This window comes from Xenopus laevis, chromosome 3L (genome assembly GCF_017654675.1).
Source record: "Xenopus laevis strain J_2021 chromosome 3L, Xenopus_laevis_v10.1, whole genome shotgun sequence".
Lineage (NCBI taxonomy): Eukaryota > Metazoa > Chordata > Amphibia > Anura > Pipidae > Xenopus > Xenopus laevis.
Window position 1 is genome coordinate 130,302,217 of NC_054375.1, and position 24,938 is coordinate 130,327,154.

Sequence of the window (24,938 nt, forward strand, 5' to 3'; positions counted from 1 at the left end):
ATTATTCATTTTTTCTCTGTAATAATAAAAACTTTACCTTTGTATTGTATCCCAACTAAGATATAATCAATCCTTAGTAGAAGGAAAACCAGCCTATTTAATGTCTACTCGATTTTCTAGTAGACTTAAGGTATTACCAAAATTACAGAAAGATCTGTTATCCGGAAAACCCAAGGTCCCGAGCATTCTGGATAACAGATCTTATACCCGTGTAAACCCTATCCACAGGCCCATGAGTGCCTTTGTATTAATACAGCTGGCATTAAAACATAAAATGTCAATATTGATTTATCCAATGGAATATATTACTGTTAAAGTATATTTTTCAGGAAAAAGACTTTGTTTATCTGAAACAGTATTTTACATATTTGATATATTTTTATAGAGACCTGCAATGTTTAGGGGTATAATCTCCATTTAACCGCCCGTAATAGAGAAAGACAAAGGGAAAACATTCCCAAATATATTTATAATACGATATTACAGGCAGCATCTGGCAGAGCTTAGATAACAATCAGGAATATTTTCAGGGGGCACAATAAGGCATGGCCAAAACACAACTGATAAAAGGACCAGGGTAGACAACTCTAATGAGCAATGAACCTCGGCTAGGTTGCCAGCCAAGCCAGTAAAAATGATGATTGATGGAAAGATAGCAGATATTGAAAGGCTATTATTTCTTCCTTAAAGGACATGTAAACCCCCCACGCAAAAATGTAATCATTGAAAAGCCTCTTTGAAATCTCTAAATACCTGCCACTCTGGTTGTTCAAAGGTTAATAGTAAGGCTGCAGCATCTCCTTAATAACTTAGGATTCCTTCTACTTCTCTAACCCACTCTGCTCCCTCCCTCGGGAATTTCCTTTGGCTGTTGGCTAATGAGAATGCTCAGTTCTTCTCAGCTCAGATTACTAAACACACCATCCATTCTAGCAGCCAATAAAAAAGAGGGCTTTGCTGGTTCCCATAGAAACTCTTCTCTAGCTGTCTGCTCCTATTTTTAAATCCTAACCACCTCTCCTGAGCTCAGAGTAATCATTGCAATGCTGAATCCAAGCAGGACTTGCATCATAGTAAATGCTGCCTGTGTTAGCCTTCATTCTTTAATTGCATGAACTTTACATTGCATATGTGCTGTTTGCAGATATATAGTAAATGCACTGGTGATGTGTCAGAGGGAAAATTACCCCCGGGTGAAAGGCGATATTTGTTTTAGGGAAATGTAATGATGCTGGCAAATGGAGGGGGCATCTACAGTACAAAAAATGGCATTTGGGTGGGGGCGATATGCCCAATTTATATACATCATAGGAAAATGTAGGCTTTACATGTCCTTTAAAATATGGCAGCCCTTAACATGGAAGGGTAAGTCACATAAAGACCATTGAATGTCCTGTTCTTGGTCTACCTAGAAGTTGTACACCCCACTGAAAAGACATGCAATGATTAAAAAGTAATTAGGAAAGGGTATAATTGCTGAAATCCGCTGATTCAACTTGCAGTTGCATTTACATTAATCAGTAGATAGGCGCTGTGTCTGGGTGTAGGACCGAACGCCTTGTGAAAGGTTTTGTTTGGTTAGTTTATCCCCTATGTAAGTGTCACATAAGCTGGCCATAAACGCAAAGATCTGATCGTACGAATCGAGGATTCCTACAATTTTCGGGCCATGTGTGGAGAGTCCTGTAATTTTTCGTCCGGCGTAGATCGGTCGTTTGGTCGATCGGACAGTTTAGAAAATTTCTGTCGGCTGCCGATAATATCTCTATTGCCGATCGTACGATTTTCAGTGGAAGACTGTCACCAGCTTTGTCGGACATAACTTTCGTACGATTGCTGTCAGGGGCAGAACATCGGCTGATCTGTTCTTTTTGTACTTTATTTGATCGGAATGGTTAGTGGCAGGTCGAGAGATGGGAAAGTCCGATCGTTCGATGATTCGTACGATCAGATTTTTGTGTCTATGGCCATCTTGAAAATCCAGGCAACTACACTGGGACAATCCCGTTGTCTAAACTACTGAAACTATTGCTCTTTTCTCTGGAATATAAGAGGACAATCCTTATTCATCAATTATTTACTGCACATTATCCATTTAATGAACATGTAAGGCATGTAATTTAAGGAGACATTACATAGATAGATTGTGAAAACATCGAATGTTGTGCTGCTGATTTAAAAAAAACTGACACATATTTATTCAAATGTTATTGTTTGATAGAACCAAACAAGTGTCCTAACATGGGCACTGGGGAGTAAACTATTTCTTTGGAGTATACAGATGATATTATATACTATTATTTTGGTTGGCTAAACAATAGGGCAGCTCCCACACAAATGAATACAAAACAATGCAGATAAATAAGGCTTTGTGTGCCTGAAAAGTTTACATACAGCAAGAAAAGATAATTCAAATGAAAACCTATTTATAATCAGTGTAGTATATAATGCTATACAGTAACCCTATTAAGACAGAACAATACCCCTGATTTTAATCAACAAAAGGCAAATAATTTCCCCACCCTGTCAATTTTATTAACAGCTGACTTTAACACATAAATACTTAAAAAAACTAGTACCTGACTTCTAGAAGGTTTACTCACAAAGCAAGTTGTCCTGTTTAGCCCAGAACAGATTCAGTGATATAAAGAGAATCTCATTTACTGAAAATACATCATATAAAAGTCTCATTTGCTGAAAATTACTTGCAGGCCCACATATCCTTGAAACAGGTTATGACCTTTATAATTTTAGAGAGAAAAGAAAAATGTACAGTTCAGTATTCCATACTTTGCACTAAGAAAATCCTTCTCCACGCTGTTCAACACATTCTCTAGCAGATAACCAAGAACTAGCAGCAAGAAAATCTATTCATTCACCCCGGAGCCTATATATGCTTCTTGCATGTTAGCTAAATCACATAAAACTTCTCAGAAGGAAACTTTGGCAGCTTGCAACAGGGAAGTTGCAGAATAAGGGCAAACTTTTTTTTTTTCTTGGCCTATCTCGCCGGCAGTGTCAGAATATGGAAATGTTTACAAAATGCTCATTAGGAGAAGTGGGATTCTGAGATAGCAGCAAAATCTGGTGAGACGCTTCTAGTATAGAAGATAAGAGGAACAGGGATGCTGTAGGGACATGTTATCCAATTAGTAAAACCTGAATTTTTTAAAGAGGGGTGAAGACAAAGAGGGAGGGAGAAAACAAGGAGTGTGGATGTGAGAGAATGGTCACAAGTTGCAGACAAGAATTTCCAAACTTGTCAACTGCAGATGACAAAAGCAGTGTCCTCTCGAGAGAATAAATCAGACTCACGGGACACCACTGGAAGCTGAAGTTCATTTGAGTAGGAGAGAATTTCAACCATGGATCCTGTCTCTCTGTGGTCCTACATGGCCTTCGTTTTATTGGCACGTGGCATTTCATCAAGTCCTATACTGGACCTCAAAGATCCTTTGGAAGATGGGTTACCGTTGTTCGATGAAGTATTTTCAGATCAGGATGGATATGATTTTAATTCCTTGCGGGAGACCATGAAAGACGACATCCTGAGGACTCTCAACCTCTCTGGCATCCCAATTCAACCACCTGTGAAAGTGGATCCTCCAGAATACATGTTGGAACTCTACAACAGGTTTGCAAAGGACAGAACAACCATGCCTTCTGCAAACATTGTACGAAGTTTCAAAAATGAAGGTAAGAGCATGGCATTGGGGGGGGGGTCTCTGAAAATCTTGGATATGATTAGATTAATAAAATGAATACATCTGTATGCAATTCATTATGGGGCCCCAGATTATGACAGTTTTTCTCCATTTTTCTTTAACTCTTACATAGTTTCCCAAACCTGTTCTCTGGCCCACCAACAGGTCATGTTTCTAGGATATACATGCACCATCACAAGTGGCTTGATCGCTAGCACAGGTGGATGCGACAAGGGATATCCTGCCAGCTACCTATGCATCTATTTCCCATGTGTTTATTCATATATTTTGGTCTGTTAATGGATCGCAAGGGCAATTTTGAGAAGGAAAGGCTTAAGTTTTGAAATAGCTCTGCTGAGGAGCAGCTGCTAAAGTCATATTGTAATGTTACTTGTAAATGAATGTCATAATATAAAATATAATAATCATATTATGGGACAAACAGAGAGACAGGAATTGATGATGTAAAAAAGGTCTCCACAATGGGGCAGGCCTACAGAAGCTTACAGTCCAAACTAAAAATCACAACTTGGTTTATTAGCTATTCAGTCCAGAAGAACTTTCTGAATTCCCCATCTTTTAATGGGAGTCTGTTGTATTAATGCATCTGCAATTTACTGGGTGCAAATGGGTTTAGTGCACCAAAGAGGATAGACCTCAGACACATTGCTGAAAAACATTTTTCTAACTTTGCCTCAGAAACAGGACTTCTAAAAACTGTTTTTTTCCCATTACATGATAAATTGCAGAATATATCCCCTGAAGCCCTTCAATGATCCGAATGAGTTAACATCAGTTCACTTTTTTTTCTTGAGGTATTTGAAGTTGGTCCTGAAACTTAACATGAAAGGAATAGAGCTGTGACCTTCCAACATCTCTCAATTCTTCTGTTCACATTACAAAGACCTTAAAAATGATTCCTGACTCTATTCAATATGTCCAGCTGCTTCTCATCTCAGATATCTTGTAATCTCTCTCCAGACTCACATAAAATAAAGTCTGTTTTGGGAAAGGCCTCACCTATAGTTCTTACATGAGGTTAGAGGTTAGTGGGCCAGTTGCAATCAAAAATTCAGCTTGACTCACAGTTTTGGACACAACTTATTCCAAAATGTTTCAGAGAGTGCTGTTAACAGACATATATCTTCTTCTCACTACAACTATATTTTCAGTGAGGCCATATGTCCTACTTGGCTTCACATGGTGGTCTATTCTTCTCTATTTCCTTCCCTCTACATGAAGAAGAGAAGAGTGGGACCAAGCAATACAGCATTACTGATGCCATGCCTATAAACTGTAGTTATTGTTAGTAGTTACTGCTAAATTACAACTTCCAACCTACCACCTCTAAGGGAAGATGGATAATGCTGGGAAAATATCACAAATTATACAACATAATAATATGTAATGAATGGCATTTTTATATTAGTGTTAGTATTTCAAAAATTACCTTTTTGGAGTTACATATTCATCTCCAGAAGAAAGCTTTTCTTTTCCAATGTAAAGCCTCTAGTAAATATTATACTGCAAGAGTGGTTGATGCATGGTACAGTTTTCCAGTAGATATAATCTGCAGGACCAGAGAATGCAAGGGGAACTAAGAACTGTTTAGGGGTAATAATCCTGGATTTCTCTGGAGACTGAAAAAGAGCAGACTTCTTGGGCCAATAGGTTTTCTGTCAGATTTTCAGATTCTATGTTAATTTATGTTTGTTTGTGTTTTCTGTCCTGCCGTTTACTAGTTGAATATACAAGACCTTTGGGCTGTGGGTGGAGCTGGTTAAATTTTGCTAAATTTTGAAGCCCTTTAGAATGCAAAGGGTGTATTACACAGCAAAACTGGCTTCTCCCCAGAATAATTCTGTAAGCATATGCTATACAGGCACAATGTCTGGCTCTAATTATCTTTAAACTTCCCTAGCTCCCAGTGGGCTATACATTTTGAAAAAGTACAGTCGATAAATCTTTTACACGATCAACTTCTCTTTAATATTTCTCCCCCCCCCCTCTTTTATGCTTGGAGAGATCTCTTTAGAATGATTATTATTATTTGGTGTGAGATGTGTTTTAAAATGAACTTAAATGAATGGAAAATGGAAACAGTGAATGGAAGACGGTTGGGATTACAGCCATTACTATCCGACCAACCCACCAAATAAAGTAGAGGTAATTATATTAGGAAGTCAAGTTGCAGGTTTAGGAACTATTAATGTCTACCTTGCAGTGAGGGTTGAAGGGGTTTGTGGAGAAATCCACCCATTCGATAGTTATTAATCCATATAGAGTAGATACCTGTGATCTTGTAACATTTTAGGGCCCAATTAAATTTGATGGAAATTCACATCTGGCTTCCATGACCGGTTTTGATTTTTTGTACAGCAGGGATGCCCAACTTTTGACTATCTCCCCAAAGTGTTGTCGAAAGGCAGCACCCATCACCTCCCAACAACTTCAGACTAGCAGAGGTCCTGGGAGATGTAGTTAAGGGGTTCCTAAACTTGGAACAGTAGAAGGGGAGTTCAGCCTGCATGCTAGTTAGGATGAGATTAGGGTAGAATGGGTATTTGCTTTCCTAAAATACACCTGAAAGTCCTTATTGAATTTAAATTATAAGTTGAAAACATATTTGCTATTCCAGATATTCTACAATTTATTAACCAATGTTTGTGTATACCTTGTTATGAGCTAAGGCAGGGGTGCCCAAAAGGTAGATTGGAATCTACCAGTAGACTTTTAGCTGGGAATCACCATCCTGTTTCATGCTTTTCATTCAGATATTTATTATGTTTAGGTTACATAAGAAATAATTGTTTGTTAAATAAAGCAATATTCATTTTCTCATAAATCAATATTTAAGTCATATTTTCCATGGAACTGAATGCTCACAATGCTTTTATGGATGTAGAACATAATGGGACATCACCACTAAAAGTAGACCCCACATTAGCAAAGTATGGGCACTCTGAGCTAAGGTGTGCCTAAACCAACGTTTGAACCTCCAAAGGTGGCTTGAACTAAAAACATTTTACAACCACTGTAGTTTACAAAAGCTGAAAGGCTTCAGGTTGGACATTGATGTTGTCTCTTATTTATCCCCTCTCCCAAGGATATTATTAACAGGAATAACAATTCTCAGTTTTCTTGTTCACTGTCAAACATGAGTGGCATCCTCATAAACATGGGTAAGGCTTGGAAATGAATGGTAAATAGATTAAGAGCAACTATGTAACTCAGTGAAGTACCTTTTCTCATCCAGACTATATCATATTGACATGGTCCATTTTTACAGTTCATCATTCTGTGTTTTATTATAATTTGGGGAACTGCATTAACCAAAACACAAGTATCTGCCTGGATACTCAATGAGTTTTTAATTAAAAAAAAAAAGAAGAAGTGGTTTCCAAACTGATATTTACCGTGGCTTCATTTATAGAAAATTGGCATGAATTCCTTGCCATTGGATGAAATTTTTTTTTCTGGAAATCTTCTACAACTAGGAGTTGAATGAAGTCTGTTCCCATAACAGATGTCATCCATCGTAATCACTTGCATGAAAAAATTAGAAGATCCATTTACAGATGCTGGTAAAATATTATTAAAAAAATGTAATAACATTTTTCAGCCTCTTGGACAAAGTAACATAGTGACATTTCTTACTTGGGTCTCGCGGATGATGTGTAAGGAAACAGTTATATGGCAGATGTTTTTACAAAGCTCCTTAAGTTACAGGTTTAATTTCTCCTTAGCTGTAAACGAATTAGCTGGATGTTTAATAAACTGAAACAGAAGGGAAATTAGAAATGAATAGCCACCGTGCTACAGTAGAGGATTTGTGAAGGCAGAATAATTGCTAGCAATGAAGACATTTTCTTCTTGAAATGGGAATTAGTGGCCTCATTCATAGTGTATTTTTCTTTTGTCTACTGAGTCCCTATCCAGAAAGTTCCCTCCATACCAATATTCCATGCTGCTTATTCAACAAGCTCCAATGTGAAAGCATTGCTCCTCAGAGCAACCTAGATGTTGGAGGTCATTTTGGTTACCTAGTTCCTTAGTTCTTGATTTTGTTTTTCTTTTCTTTTTTTTTGTTCCCTTTAGCTTCCCATGGCAGAAATATATAATGCGATGAAAGCATTACCTACATATATCAACAACAGTTTGCTTGAATAACTTGAAGGCCATGATGGAATGTACATCAACATTTAGTCAATTAGTGAATAGCAGGAGTAAGTTGTGAGGGTTTTTTTTTAGAGCTTTATAAATGTTACATTTTTTGCGAGTGATTTCAATCCACTCTACCCACACACTGGGGGGTTGTGTCTTTTACCTTCAAAATAGGAAGCAGAATCAAATGAGGGGTGTAGCATATGTAATGACAATCTATTTAGTTCACGGGCTTTTCCTGTATATTTAAAAATATGCTACACATAATCATTTTAGAAATTTCAGGAATTGAAACATTTTTTTGCCTATGCTTTTGATTGGGACAGAATATTAAAGGTAACTGGAACATTACCATTTAGATCTATAACCCCTCACATATGGGAAACAGCTCTTTATCAACAATGACTAGGAGATAAAAGTTGAGCAATGCCAGGATATGTTATTTGTTAGGCGAGTCCTATGCTATCCATAAACATTGGTGTTCATTCGATCCTTTAGAAGCTGTTACACCATATGTTCTAAATGCATATAGTTCCCCACTTCAAACAAGTGTGTGAATGTTCTGGTTATGAGTTCCCAGACAAGAAAGGTGCTAAAAGCACGGGACTGTGTTTGGTTGCAGTGCGAGGAGACACTGAGCAGACCTCTTCATTTAGTTGGGCTATTTCAGGGTGCCTACACTTAGCAACAGCAAGGATGTGCTGGGGGGGGACTTTGGTCAATTATAGGCAGTGGCGTAACTAGATGTTACTGGGCCCCACAGCAAATTAATTTTAGGGCCCCCAACATATCCAGAGGTTTTACCAAAATATGTTGAAATTCTCATTAATGAGGGCCTCGTTGGGCCCCTATACTTCCTGGGCTCCCCTTCAGCTGCAGGGTCTGCCCCATCTGTAGTTACACCACTGATTATTGGCCTGTAAATGATATATGTGCAAATATACTCAGGAAGGCTTGGCTTGAAAACTCAGAGCAAATATGAGCTAGTGAGCAAACTGTATACAAATTGAAGCAATGCACTGTAGTTTAGACACTAACCCTACATGGGGCAGCTTGTGGCACTACAATAAGGTTACTAAATCAATAATTGCAAGATGTTGGGCTGATTGCATTTAAACTACCTGCGGTTAGTGCAGGCCTTCAATCTGGATTTTACACAATCTGGTGATTTTACAGTAGACTGTGACATGACCTACTGTATGTAGGCAGAGCACTAAAAACATTAGGACGATTCTGGTATCATTGCAAGAGTTGGCAGTTGGCACTGGAAATGGGGATATCCCAGTGCTGTGACTGACCTCAGTCCTAATACTGCCCATTTGATGTAGACATACAAGCAGAAATGAATAAAACAGGAAAAAATACCCCAGTGATGCCAATAGGTCATTTTATTTTATTTGCAACACCACCAAAATTCAAAGAATGTCAAATTTGCTGAATGGATTTGCCCATCGTCATTGCTAAAATAGTTCTATTGCACTGCAGTTCAACACCTTTTCTTTTGCCCAAAGAAGTACTCCAATGGCCAAAAAATTTGTTATCCACTCATTGGCAGGGGGATTGCATTTCTGAGCCCTAGATGTTCCTTTCATATGTTAAACAGCTTTCTGTACCTCTCTGTTTCAAAATTAACATGTGGTAGTACTTTTAAATGTAGATAATATGCAATTACACTAATCCTTCTTTGTATAATTTCTGTTATGTCCATGTGAGCATTTAAGGATACAGTTTTAGAGATAATGGCTTAAATCTATTGAGCTGTCTGAAAATTCTTTGGTAATATGAAGCGGCCTAACTACAATACTTTCTGCTAAGTGGAGAAAACTGGGAGAAAATGCTTTGATAATTGGGTTCTGCAGAAGAAGAGGAATTCTAGTAATTTCCTTTAAATGGAGAGTTCCTTAATTTGCTTGATAACCTATGACTTGGTTAAAGTCTATTTTGCAAAATATTGAAAATTATTTTAATGGGCAGGGGGATGTCCAGGAACTGCACCATATGCATTATATAGTATCTAGCATGTGGGTCTACGTTAAATGAAACGATAAGTGGATTGCATAGATTTAAGCCATTATGTCTTATATTTCCTGAAAATCTATAAACAGTAAACATCTCATGTTTGTTATGACACAATTATTTTCTCTATTTCAGATTTTACAATGCCGTATAGTGATGCAATTGGTGTAAAGAGGTACCCTCTGCTGTTCAATGTGTCTATTCCCCACCACGAGGCATTAGTCATGGCTGAACTTAAGCTATACATGATGGTTCCAAGGGACAGGATGATGTTTGAAGGAGTAGGCAGAAAAGTCACAGTATATGAAATATACAGCGAGGGAGAGGATACCATAAGGGCTGTGGAGCTTGCTTCCAGACTAATATACAAAACCAGCAGTGAGTGGCAGATGTTTGACATCACAGAGGCAGTACGCCGCTGGAGTAGGTCAGAATTTGCCACTCACAGGCTAGAAGTGCAAGTGCAGAATCCTGATGTCGATCTTGAAGGTTCTGGAGAAGGAAATCTGGATATTGAAGTGAGACCAGAAAGCAAGCATGAGCCTTTCCTTGTTGTCTTTTCTGATGACCAAAGCAGTGACAAGAAGGAGGAGAAAGAAGAGCTGAAGGAAATGATTAACCATGAGGAGGGACTGGATCAGGAGAACAGAGAAGACATTGGCCTGGGTAACGGTCTAAGTGAAGAATCATTGCTGCAAATGAGATCCAACATAATCTATGATGCAAGTTCCCGAATCCGGAGAAATGCTAAAGGCAATTACTGCAAAAAGACACCCCTTTACATTGACTTTAGTGAAATTGGATGGAATTCATGGATTATTGCACCCCAGGGCTATGAGGCATATGAGTGCCGGGGAGTGTGCTCCTACCCTTTAACTGAGCATGTCACACCAACAAAGCATGCCATTGTGCAAACGTTAGTCCACATGAAGAATGCTCAGAAAGCTTCCAAAGCCTGTTGTGTTGCCACTAAGTTGGACCCTATCTCCATCCTTTACCTGGACGCAGGAGTGGTCACTTACAAATTTAAATACGAGGGCATGGTTGTGGCAGAGTGTGGATGCAGATAGTAAAAGCTGCACGTGGATGGGGCTTTGTTGTAAATTTGTACATTTTGTATTTCCTTATTTAAAGAGTTTATTTAAGAATGTGTGTACAGATAATATATGTCTTTAAAAGTGTTCAGAATTGGGCCACATTGACTTAGAGGTGCATATTAATAATGTGCCCTTGACTAGACTTAATTATAGGCTGTAATATATCTTGTAGCATTGCAGTGCACAGTTCTATTCTCTTTAGTTCACTGCTGGCTTCTTTGGCTCTAATTATATTGAACTTAAATAAGGAGAAAAGAAGTAATAGGGCACTCTGCACATGACAAACAGGCTGGTATCTACACTAACAAGCCGTCACTTTTTGGAACTTGACAGAGTTATAAGACAGCCAAGATATAAAGGTTTGGGTTTAGAATGATTGATTCCTATGTTCTGGTTTTTCTGTGTTCTTCATAGACAATGCAGGTAATCATAGCCATCCTTTCCTAACCACTCTGGTATGCAATATGTGATATCCAAAATAATAGATATACAGGAATAGGATGCATTATCCAGAAAGCTCAGAATTACAGAAAGCTTGTCTCCCATAGAATCCATTTTAATCAAATAATATAACATTTTAAAACATACTGTATCTGTTTTCTCTGTAATATAAAAACAGTACCTTGTACTTGATCCCAGCTAAAATACAATTTATACTTACTGGAAGCAAAACTATACTATTGAGATTATATAATGTTTAAATGATTTTTAGCAGACTTAAGGTATGCCGAACCAAATTACAGAAAGATCCCTTGTCTGGAAAACCCCAGGTCCCACGCATTCTGGATAATAGATTTTATTCTTATATTTACGTCTTGTTGGTCATTGCCTGGTTGCTGGAGGTGGATGAAATGCATGGATTAAATCAATTCTCTTCAATACTGTATGTGTAATTAGAGTGCAAATGTCAGGTCATGTATTGTATATCGAGTACAAAAAATATAAGAAAAAATGTCCTCCTATTTCAATTAACTATGAATCTGCTGTTATGACCCCCCATTACTGCAGTTTATAATGATTTCAGGAGCTCAGGATTGATCTATCCTACTGTTCTATTCCTATGCCCTGATGTGAGGACATGTTTAGAGGACATGTTAAATAATCTTCTGTATCTGTTTCTGTGCCCTGGGCCCTCAAGAATAGTCACTGTTTCTACCATCGCATTCATAAGGTGGTCAGCTATTTTTCTTGGGGGGAAAACTGCTTGTTAATTAAATTAGACTGTACATTGTAATGTGTGATTAAACCAGCCAAAAGAAAAATACATAGTGCAGTTATAATAATAAATAATATATGCATTTGTAATACAAATGCATTTTTTTCTTTATTTCCTTATTTTCTTTATTCACCAACAACATTTTGCAGAATTCTCAAACTGTGAAAATGTTACTTGGGATAAGTAATAGGAATAGCGGCATCCTGCCTTATCATACATCTGATAATGGGCAGTTCACTGGCAACACATGGGAGATTGAGCTGTTTTTAATCCTTCAGCCAGGCCCGGACTGGCAATCTGTGGGTTCTGGCAAATGCCAGAGGGGCTGCTATAAGGTGCCATAGAAAATCAGTATTTAGTGGGCTGGTGGGGGCTGTTTGGGCCTCTGTGTGGGCTGAGTGGGCCTCTGTGTACTTGAAATGCCAGGGCCTATTTTAATTCTCAGTCCGGACCTGCCTTCAGCAATGGCAAACATTAGCCCCACCATCTGTTGTGAATAGCAGCATCCAGTATCCTATAGAAATGGCTGAATGAGAATGCTGGGTTCTGTAGTTCACAACAGAATAAGGGGTGTGTTTGTGCTCAAATCCTACAGCAGAGTCTGTCCACATGTGAGATAAATCTGCCAGTGGTGCTGTTCGTTTATATTGCACATGGAAATGGGATACAGATGCCACAAAAATGATCTGCATAATCTCACCAAGCTTTAAACAAGGAGGGGCAGTAAAGTACTTACTCATTGACTCTTTAGGCACCAAAATTGCCTCCAGCACATTGTCATAAATTTAACATTTAGGGTGACTGATCTACATTAATTATATTTCAGGTATGAAAACCAGAACGCTCCAAATTACAGAAAGGCTGTCTACTAAAGACTCCATTTTTACCAAATAATCCAATTTTTTTTAAATGATTTCTCTTTTTCTCTGTCATAATAAAACAGTACCTTGTATTTGATGCAAACTAAGATAGAATTAATGCTTATTGAAAGCAAAACCAGCCTGTTGGGTTTATTTAGGGGCAGATTCACTAAGCTCGAGTGAAGGATTCGAATGAAAAATACTTCGAATTTCGAAGTATTTTTTTGGTACTTCAACCATCGAATTGGTTAAATTCGTTCGAATTCGAACGAAATCGATCGAATCGAACGAAAAATCGTTCGACTATTCGACCATTCGATAGTCGAAGTACTTTCCCTTTAAAAAAAACTTCGACCCCCTACTTCGGCAGGTAAAACCTACTGAAGTCAATGTTAGCCTATGGGGAAGGTCCCCATAGGTTTGCTAACCTTTTTTTGATCGAAGGATTTTCCTTCGATCGTTGGATTAAAATCCTTCGAATCGTTCGATTCGAAGGATTTAATCGTTCGATCGAACGAAAAATCCTTCGATCGAACGATCGAAGGATTAGCGCTAAATCCTTCGACTTCGATATTCGAAGTCGAAGGATTTCAATTCGAGGGTCGAATTTCGAAGTATTTTTAACTTCGAAATTCGACCCTTAATGAATCTGCCCCTTAATGTTAAAATGATTTTCTAGTAGACTTAAGGTATGAAGATGCTAATTACAGCAAAATAACCGTTATCCGGAAAACCCCAGGTCCCGAGAATTCTGCATAACAGGTCCTATACCTGTATTAATTTCAGCATAGAAATAGGACTTAAAGTCATTGAATACCTTAAGGTAACGGTCAACATTCCCACTTAAACGTCTGTCTTACACAGTACAGAACTCTCCAAAGGTCCAGAAGTGAGTGGAAGAACTTGAGTAAAGGACACATGCTGAATCCTATATCCCTATGTGATGAGTTTACAGTACATGAACAAACTATAGTGACAGAAACTAATCAAATATATGAGCTAGACCAAAGCTATCTGCTTACTGGCTGCTGTTTTTTATTGGATGGAGCAAATTTTGCCCACAGAAAATTATTGTTGACATTATTCTCTTAATTTCAGGGCCTGCAGTATTCCCAAAACAGAACATTTGAAAGAAATAAATAAGTAATGTGACACTTTGTACATTCATATCATCTCATAGTTGCTTTAGGGTTGTCATTAACAATTTAACATTACATACCAAGTTTAAAGTGTGGCTGGGGTGCTCATGCCCTGAGCCCTTTGCAATCACAGTTAATATTAACACTTCAACTGCACTTTTAAAACTCACTGGAAGGTGTTGGTGGCCCAGGTGCTGCAGTCCTGAGTGTGTAGCAAGGGTAGAATTCAAACATCCCATCCAAATAAGTGCATGCTCACCAGACCGCCATGGCATCATATGAAATGTCTTTCTTTATTGGAACATGCATGATGCTTTTTGCATTTTGCTTATGACTAAGTGCAAGATATGAAAAGCATCAAAAATATTTTTATTATATAATACCATGGCGGTTGGTGAGTACGCACCTTTGTCGATCACACTTGGTACACCCAGATATTGTTAGTCTTATTTTCAGGGTGAAAGCTGCTTTAGTAACTCCAGCCAACTTGACATATCTTCCTCTTTTCCAGAGCCTACACTATAAATGTACTGTTAACCTTTGTGCAAACGAATCTAATGTCAAGATGTAAAATGATGGTCTACTACCTTTTTTAATAGCTTCAGAGCTTATTGTTAAAACATCATTCTGTTTAATACTAGATGCCTAATGGATGGGTTATAATGAACCAGCCCAGGCATCCAAATTAACTTATTCCATGTTATAATTGGTATAATGTTATAATGGTATAATTTGGTATAAAGTCAAATGTGGTCTAAATATGTCTGAATTGGATGTTAATGTCCCCAATGACATGGTAATTATTGATATCTATGCTGTCATGATGCTCCCAGACATAGGGCGGTATATATACAATACTGATGCTTGGCCCTTGTTTCTCAGCTGCAAAGTAAAAGTTCATTTCCAAGCTTCAGGTTAGCTGTTATTAAAAGAAATGCATTCTAATGCAGGCTAGCTAAGCAAAAGCTATCAACAAAAATGTTATTTAATGTCATGTTTTGTCACACCATCACTTGCTTTCTGCAATATAAAGAGGAAGGATGTCTTAAACATTTCAGGCCCAGACCATTCTCTCACAGATAGCAGACTGTTATATTACAGATTGCTCTGTAAAATAAATATGCCAAATCCTCGGTTAACTCCCAAGGTGCAATGATCTGAGTCTAGTTTTATGAGTAAAGCTGGCCATAGATGCAAAGATCCGATCGTACGAATCATCGTACGATCGGACTTTCCCATCTCCCGACCGGCCACTAACCATTCAGATCAAAGTCTTACCAGTCAGATTAGTTAAAGAACAGATCAGCCAATGTTCTGCCCCTGACAGCAATCGTACGATATCTATGTCTGACAAAGCTGGTGACAGTCTCCCACTGAAAATCGCACGATCGCCAATACATGCAGAGATATTATCGGCAGCCGACAGAAATTTTCTAACCTGTCCGCTCGACCAAACGACCGATCTCCGCCGGACGAAAAATGTCGGGACTCTCCACACACGGTTCGAAAATCGTACGAATCCTCGATTCGTACGATCAGATCTTTGCGTCTATGACCAGCTTTAGTCTCGCTCTCTCTCTCTCTCTCTAAATATTATAGATAGATAGATACGGTAGATAGATAGATGATAGATAGATAGATAGATAGATAGATAGATAGATAGATAGATAGATAGATAGTTATAGATATAGATATGTGTGTTGAAAGATATGGGCCTGTCCTGGCCCATCAAATTTGAATAAATCTGATTATTTCAGATATTTGGGCTCTAGCAGACCAGTTTATATCACACAGTTGTGGCGATGAATATGTTAAGTACAGACTTACACAGAGGAACAGAGACGGATGAGGCGAAACACATGTTGTCAAATACTGACAATCTGCAACCAATTAATGTAGTGTTACAGCTGTAATGCCCCTTCTTGTGTGAGCTTGCTCTGCTTTTATTGGATTCTGTCCTGAAGTCCCAACAGAAAGGGGGGAGAGGTTTAACCTATTATTAATATTTTTGCTTGATGGCTGATTTACCTTTCTGACCTTGACCCGAGGATCGCGGACTGTGTTATGTAATGATATAGAAAATGTGCTTTTCCTACATTTAGAGATGTCAATAAACTTCAGGTTATTATTGAGATAACAGCCCATAATGGTTTAAGACGTCCTTCCACTTAATTCCAAGATGGTAATTAGCACTGGTAATTCTGGGCTTAATCCCTATTCAACATGGGGCTTGGAACAAAATCTTCATTTTATCTATCCATCTTCATATTTTCTCAAAGCATATGATTGAACATTTGTGCATAAAGGGCATGTCTATAATAGAATAAGGCTAGAAATGCTGTATTTTGTATACTAAATATAAACATGAACTTACACAAGCCTAATCAAACTAATAATTTATGTTTTCAAATTTGGCTACAGGGGGTCAGGGGGTCACCATCTTGTAACTTTGTTAAACATCTTTGCAAGACTAAGACTGTGCACATGCTCAGTGTGGTCTGGGCTGCTTAGGGATCATCATAAACAAAGCTGCTTGAGTTCTGCATCGCTTTTTTTTCTTATAAAAACGGTACACATTTTTTAGTTAAAGTATATTGGAGATAAGTTTCTTTTTCATTAAAGAAAGTAAAAATGGGATTTTATTTTTTTGCCTTTACATGACCTTTAAAATAAGAAAGCTTGTCAAAATCTATTAAATATTTCTTGCATTGTTTCCTCGAGAAGGCAACAGTCAATCCATTGTCACTGCTGGGACATTTTGATACAATGGTTGTTATGTAGCCAAGCGTTTCTTGCAGAGTCAACTAACCCCATGTTATTAGTCCTGGATTTTTTAGGACCTATTTCCTCTACATTCAAATGGTAACATGGAATAAGATCCCCAAAAAATGTTGTGGATAATAATTGCCCTAATGACATAGGGTTAGCTGATGTCTCTGTTCTTTTGACATTTTTGCTTTTGTCTGTCATGGTAAATCCAAACCGTCACCTGACTATCTGAATTTATTGCTGAATTCTCCAGGCCACTAGCTCCCAGTGATACCCATTAGCCAAAAAAATGTGGCATGTAATGGAGTTTGCTTGAAGGCCTCTACTAGAAATAACCATGTATATATATATATATATATATATATATATATATATATATATATATATATATATATATATATATATATATATATATATATATATATATATATATATATATATATATATATATATATATATATATATATATATATAATAATTGAGCATGCAAGTGTATGCTTTTGATTCAGTTGTTTTTTTTTTTCATTGAAACATGTCTATCATATAAGGTGTCCTGCAAACCTGAATGATGGAAGTGATTTTTCTTCGCAATAGGGATCTTTATGCTCAATTTCTCCAGCAGCCATAAGACTTGTATTACAACTCCCTGGCTGATACATGTCAATAGGATTTGTAGTGTATTAAGGTCTGGAATGGTGCTGGCTGAATATCTTGATATGCCATGTCAATGCCTGTTTCTAGATGACTCATGGCATCAAGGCTTTTGGTGCTCATTCCCTAACCTCCTGCTAGCTTAATTAATTTTTTAATCTTCTGAGTCAAATGTCCCCAGCTGTAAATAGTGAATATATTGTGATTCTTATTAATGGTTTATACAGTAGGAGCACCTCAAACCACATACTAGTACTCTTTGTTTAGGCCTAAAAAGCCAAGAATGGTATCATAACAATATGTGGCTTTACTGATCAAACCCCTTTATTCCTTTACATTATTTATTCCTGTACATTTTTTATTTTTCATTAGTATTTTCTGAAGCCAGTTGGCTGCAAAACTGTAGACCCCCTCGTTTATCTATATCCACATTCTGAACTATCTGGCCTTCACATGTCCACCCCCTTTGTCATCTGCCATGTTTCTGCCACTCTCCTGACTAACCCTCCTGATAAGAAGGTGTCAGTGCAAAGTAACCAAATGCCCCCCCCACCCTGGCGTTATTTATACTGAGCCGCAAATTTGTCAGATTCTTGGGAAAGTGTGGCTGACGTTGATGCCTCCTCCCAGAGCTGAGAGTTTCTGGATCTTTTAAGGCCAACTTATCTGTCCCACAGAAGATAAGAGACTTGCCATTGAAATGACTGACTGATACATTAGTGGGTATCAGCACACTTTGGAATCCTAATCCAGCCGGTCCTTACTGCTCTGCTCAAGAACTTAAATCCTTTAAATCATCTGTTGTTTAACCTAGTATGATTTTACAGAATATCACTTCATGTGCAATTTTGTTTACAACAGATACTACAATTTATAAATATAAACCTTGATGTTATGCGACTTTAAATAGTTTATGTGTAAATATCAATATGCATTGTATTCTAGCTAAGGATTAATACTGGTCATGATTTGTGTTGGCTTTAAGGCAAGTCATTTTCCCTGGGACCCCACAATAGATAGCCATAAGGTAGTGGGCATGCTTGGAGTCATGGTTAAATAACAACTGGTTGGCTACCAATCTTGCTTCCCTAATTTATTTGTGTTTATTCCTCTCTCAATTTAGAGATTCGAAGGGTAATTGATTAAGTCCAGGGCAGGGTGCAAAATGCAGAAAACAGTTACAATCTACCATTGCACTACAGAGACCTACAGCTCCCCTATGAATGCAGCACTACCTGCATTTATTAACTTTGTTTAATGAGGTGTAGATAAGAGGAGTATTATTGCATCCCCCTATGAGTCCCCTAACTTGCATATCACAGATTAGGGAGTGCTGATGGGTACAGATCACAATGTAGCCTTGTAGTGACTGCCCTGTGCTCTTGCATTCAGGGTCGATTCTGCACCCCCCTAGCCCCCCGAGATTATTGCCCCATGTTACTTGGGGGGCACTGCCACCAAAGGAAGGTTCTCACCTAGCCTCTTGGCAGGAGCGCTCTTGCTTGAACTTGTGTCTTGGCTCTTTGTAAATGGACCCTCTGAGAATATTCAGCAGGCCCAAATTTAAATCGCAATAGTGAAAGAAACAAGGTGACCCAGAATATACTGTAGATAGCTCACCAAGTAGTAGATGTGGTGCACCAGACCCCCAGCTTTAGGGAGCAACATTCCAGAAAATTCGAAAAAGAAGCAGGGCTGTCCGGCACTCAAACGGATCCACAGGACCAAAATATTTTATTTAAAAAATATATCTTTCATAAGAATAAATTTTTAACTTTGACCAATAAAAGATATAGTCAAAAAATAGCCGTTCCAGACTTGCCCCTCGCGGGTCAATGTCCTCTCCTCGTACAGCTCCGAATCCAGGTGCTCAGCCCCCAGGTCCTCAGCCGTAGTACATAGAAATTAAAGCAGATGGGCGGCACTCCAGAAAAAATAAAAGAGAATTTATTCCAACAGTAGAGGATCACATGGCCTTACGCGTTTCGGGAAACAATTCCCTTAATCATAGGCTTCATAATAAAAGATATATTTTTAACTAAAATATTTTGGTCCTGTGGATCCGTTTGAGTGCCGGACAGCCCTGCTTCTTTTTCCAAATTGAAATCGGCCATATTGATTTGGAAACAAGATAGCTGAGCCATACCACATGACATTATAGTTACTTGTGTCTTAGTTCTGCACAGCGGAAGTCTTGTTCACCCCTCCCCTCTTATTTTTTTATCAGTGAAATGGCCAAAGAAATAACAGGGTATGATAATGCTGTACATATAAAGAAAGAATGTCAAGCCTGCAGCCCTCCAGCTGTTAAACTTCAATTCCCAGCATCCACTGGCCTGTGAGTTGCAGTGTAAAAATCCTTGAAGGGCTGTGGCCAATAACTATTGTTCCATTCTCTCTTTCTGGGTTTGTTTTTCTTTTTGTATAGTCTTTTTCTCTACTAATATAATGTCTGACTTGTTTTACTGGCATTATTGTATTTGTAATGTATGAATATATATTGTAAATTCAGCAGTATGATTGTCATCTATCAACTATATATTTTTTTAACAAACTCCCACTGGTTCCTGCGTATTTGTTTGTTCAAGCCATACTTACATGCACATATTGATGCATTTACCAAGCTGGAAGTACTTGCAAAAGTAATGGGGTGGATGGGAAAGTGTCCTCGTTGATAAATTCTTGCATAATTCTAGCATAACGTGGTTAGCCTTTATAATTCCCTGTGTGCATACAGATTTTGGATTATCCTATCTCACTGGAAATCTGAATTTAGAAGTAAGGCAATTGGCATAAGCCAAGGGAGGTTGTTGTTGTGGGTACATTGTAACAGGCGAGTTAAGAATGATTTATAGGTTTGTTGAAGGGTAAAAATAAATAGTTTATTAGGGTATTATTTTGCCTTTTATAGTCTTTCATGCAAAGAACATTGATTCGCTGCATAGCTGCACTCACACAAACACACACACACACATATATATTATATTTATGTATGAAATTGGTGGTTACCGTACATAATTTTTGTGTTAAAAGCTTGTTAAAACGTACATGCATGTAGTGTGCAGAATCTACCATCTTTACATATCTGCATTAATATAGATGAATGAGAGCTGTAATAAAAATGTGGGATCTTATTTATGGGTGGGGGATCCCCTTTATTTTAGCACTGTGCCTTGAAAGACCGACAACTCATTGGTTGCTACTGGGGATGCACTGAATCCATTATTTAGGATTTGGTTGAATGCCTGAATCCTTCATGAAAGATTCAGTCGAATACCAAACTGAATTTGAATCCTGCTTTGCATATAAAAAATTAGGTGCTGGAAAGGAAAAAGTAGAAAAAATGTTTTAACTTCCTTGTTTTGTGACGAAAAGTCTAGTGATTTCCTTCCACCCCTAATTTACATATGCAAAGTAGGATTCGGATTCGGTTCGGGCAGGCACAAGGATTTGGCCGTATCCGAAAACCTGTTGAAAAAGTCAGAATCCTGAACTGAATCCTGGATTTGGCAAATCCCTAGTTGCCACAGAAAGCCTGTAATTTAAGTCTGGCCTGGAGCAAACAATATTCACAATCTCTCCTTGCTCCATTCAATCGTTGCACTTTGTGGGACTGATTGAGCCCTTATACATATAAGGGAAGTTTTCTCATTTACCTCAGGTTCAATAACCAATATGGCTTCTCCCCCTTACATTTCTAAATGCATAAATGCAGGGAAGTGCCAAGGCCTGAAGTTGGTAAAGAGAAGCCTGGCTGTAACCAAGGCAACCAATCAGCTGTCTGAAATAAGATATTCTCTGATTAGTTGCTATGGGTTACTGACCAAGAGCAGATTTGCAGAGTTTATAAAGGATCATGAATCTGAGGGCAAAATAAACATGTAAACGTGACGTCCAACCGGCAACCTTCTAGCTATTGTTTAACTATTTCATCCTCTAGCTGGAGGACGACAGGTTGGACATCCCTGTGTAATATTAATATTTTGGTTTGCTCCTGCCTCAGTGGACATTGAAATCACATGACCATAGTGGTCACATGAAAATAAATATATTAAAGGAGAAGGAAACCCCCAGGGCGCTAAACCCCTCCCCCCCTCCCCTGTGCTGCCCCCCCTCCCTCCTCCCCCCTGGCCTACCTGTCCCCCTGGGCAAATGCCCCTAACTTTTTACTCACCCCTCTGCGCAGGTCCTGTCCACGGAGTACGCAGTCGCCATCTTCTCCCACGCGCGTCTTCTTCCTGCTCTGATCGGCGTTTTCTGGCGCATGCGCAGTAGGAACAGGTACCGGTACGGCTCTACTGCGCATGCGCCGAATGTCACAAAGTGAAATCGGAAAACTTCGTGACATTCGGCGCATGCGCAGTAGAGCCGTACCGGTACCTGTTCCTACTGCGCATGCGCCAGAAAACGCCGATCAGAGCAGGAAGAAGACGCGCGTGGGAGAAGATGGCGACTGCGTACTCCGTGGACAGGACCTGCGCAGAGGGGTGAGTAAAAAGTTAGGGGCATTTGCCCAGGGGGACAGGTAGGCCAGGGGGGAGGAGGGAGGGGGGCAGCACAGGGGAAGGGGGGAGGGGTTTAGCGCCCTGGGGGTTTCCTTCTCCTTTAAGCACTTTTCTGTGGCAGCCCTCGACCTGCAGCTGATTATTATTCATATGCTGCTGTTCGGATGCTAGTGATAGCTACAAATAAGAAACTGTATTAGAACGGAGCAATCCCTTTATTGAGGGCTCACACAAGTGGTCTGTTATCAAAAAGCTCACTTTATTATTACCACATTAAAAACATACAAATACTGAAAACATTATCACAAAAAGATCAGTTACACATGAGTTCTAATATAAAGGCCAAAGTACCCGGGTACTGAGTGAAGCAAAGATTTCCCCTCACATAATCTTTGATTCCCTCAGTACCCGTTTTAATGTGGTAATAATAATGTGAGCTTTTTGATAACAGACCACCTGTGTGAGCCCTCAGTATGGGGATTCATCTGTTCTAAGATGGTTTCTTGTTTGTAGCTATTGCTTAAAAACACGCCCACTGAATTTTATAGGTTTATCAGGTTGCTGTGTTATATAATTAGAGCACTATTTGGTGATAATTGGTATATACCGTATATATTTTTATATTGTTTTTTTCCTATGCTACTAACCCATAGCAACCCTCCAGCAGTTAGCATTTACTGTTCGGCTGTTTAAAAAGAAACACCGGATCAGTTGCTATGGGTTACTAGATGTGGACACATTTAAAATGGTGGTTCACCTTTAGGGCAGGACTCCACAGACGATTCCGGCGCGATCCGACGCGCTGCGCAAAAAACGCAGGTGTCACGTCGGATGCGACGGAGATAAGGTAAGTAATGCTATTGTCGGATCATGTCGCATTGCTGATGAGACGCAACACGACTGTCGGATGCAGACACAGTGTGCAGTGCCTGACATATGTCACGTTGCATCAATGCTGCGACACGATCCGACAATAGAATTACTTACCTTATTTCCGTCGCATCCGACTCAATGCCTGCGTTTTTGCGCAGCATGTCACATCGTGCCGGAATCGTCCATGGAGTCCTGCCCTTATATTTTTTGAATTATTTGTGTTCTTCTTCTGACTTTTTCTAGCTTTCAAAAGGGAGTCACTGACCCCATCTAAAAAACAGATGCACTTTAAGGTTACACATTTATTGTTATTGCTACTTTTTATTACTCATCTTTCTGTTCAGGCCTCTCCTATTCATATTCCAGTCTCTTATTCAAATCGATGCATGGTTGCTATGGGAATTTGGACCCTAGCTCCCAGATAGCTAAAATTGCAGACCGGAGAGCTGCTGAATAAAAAGCTAAATAACTCAATCATACTAAAAGTTAATTTAAAGTTGAACATACATATAACATTACCCCATATGTTGCCAACTCCAGCAAATGTAGCCTCCAGGTCACATGTGTTGAAGCCCCCAAACCCCACAGCCCATTGTAATCACTTTAATTACCCACTTTTTGCCATGAATAGAAAGGTTACATGTTATTAGCAAATTCACAAGGCTTAGAAAGTCTTCTTCAAGTTAGTTCATCCCTACTGTAACGTAGTATAGTTTATTATTAAATAGAAGTAGGTCTGGGGCTTTCCAGCATGTGTCAGTATCACTTGATGGTACCACCCATCTGCAGCGCAAACCAGTGGAACTCACCGAGTATTGCAAGGAGTTAAAGAGGCAGACACTTTGGGGGGCCTGAGAAACCAAGGCATTTACTGCTCCAGGGGAGGTGGGAGAAGGGCAGTGTTTTCATTGTAAGATGAAGCAGAGCCAAGCAAAAAAAAAAAAGAGGCCAGATCACAACATGGCCCTGTGAAAACGTCCTTGTTTACAACAGGAATCAATCTATCTTCATTAGCGGGGAGGACTGCTTGTTGTACAGGCTACAAAACAGGGGTCCAAAAGGGTTACGGTAACAGGGGTTCAAGAGAAACTGCCTGCTTAACGCTTCCATGACTGGAATCAACACAAGTAAACAAATAAACACATTGCTGTTATCCCGCCTCTAGGCACACAGTCTTTTTTAATACGTGAACGTGCGCCAGCAAGAGCATGAAAATTCGACTTTTGTGTACATATGTCCAAACAATCCTGATTTGTTTAATCAGCCAGAATAACAGTGCTCCCCCTCCTTTTTATGATATACTTATTTATTTTTTTATTAGTGTTATCCAAGGAGATATTAAAAAAATGCAATAAAGTTCACAAAATGTAAATTACAGTGGATAGCGTGCTGACTGCTGAATAAACACCCTTTAGGAAACAATGCTATGTAATGGGTCCTGAGGCTGGCTGACTGCCTGGCACAACTGACGTCATCAACCATCTGTCCCTCAGTGCACACCGTAACAAAATCACTGTCCGCTGACAAACATGAACCAAAAGCAAAGTAAATCCCTCCTGCTAATATCACATGAAAGCTGTTTATTAGACACCCAGGAAAACGACTATGATCTTTTCTAACTGAAATGAATGGTGTTCATTGTGTTTGCATCAATTACTGGACCTATCCATTTATTAGGTGGGTGTGTTTCAATAGTACATCACTTTGGTATTCCAGTACTATTATCTTTTCATTCCTAGCATAGTGTAGGTTCCAAGATGGCAGGCAGGGCAGGGTGGAGTTACGCCATCAGCGTATTGTTTTTTGCTCTAAGGGCAGTGATGTTAGATCATGCACAATAGCCAGAGGTGGTTTAAAAGTGGGCTTTTCTTTTTCCATCAAATAGTTTTACAGGATTGGGACCTGTTATTCCAGAATGCTTGGAACCTGGGGTTTTCCAGATAA

General features: G+C 38.9%; 1 protein-coding gene across 1 annotated transcript; it reads left to right on the plus strand.

Annotated features, from left to right (window-relative positions):
- The first annotated feature begins 2,979 nt into the window (after positions 1 to 2,979).
- On the plus strand, positions 2,980 to 11,233 carry bmp10.L (bone morphogenetic protein 10 L homeolog). The gene is made up of 2 exons (XM_018253414.2): positions 2,980 to 3,696; positions 10,020 to 11,233. Exons 1-2 carry the CDS (start codon positions 3,366 to 3,368, stop codon positions 10,952 to 10,954), a joined length of 1,266 nt encoding a protein of 421 aa, XP_018108903.1. The 5' UTR covers positions 2,980 to 3,365; the 3' UTR covers positions 10,955 to 11,233.
- The last annotated feature ends 13,705 nt before the right edge of the window (positions 11,234 to 24,938 follow it).

Coding starts and splice junctions, on each gene's coding strand:
- bmp10.L (XM_018253414.2), top strand. CDS start 3,366: ATGGATCCTGTCTCTCTGTGGTCCTACATGGCCTTCGTTTTATTGGCA. Junction 3,697..10,019: donor ACGAAGTTTCAAAAATGAAG/GTAAGAGCATGG, acceptor TCTCTATTTCAG/ATTTTACAATGCCGTATAGT.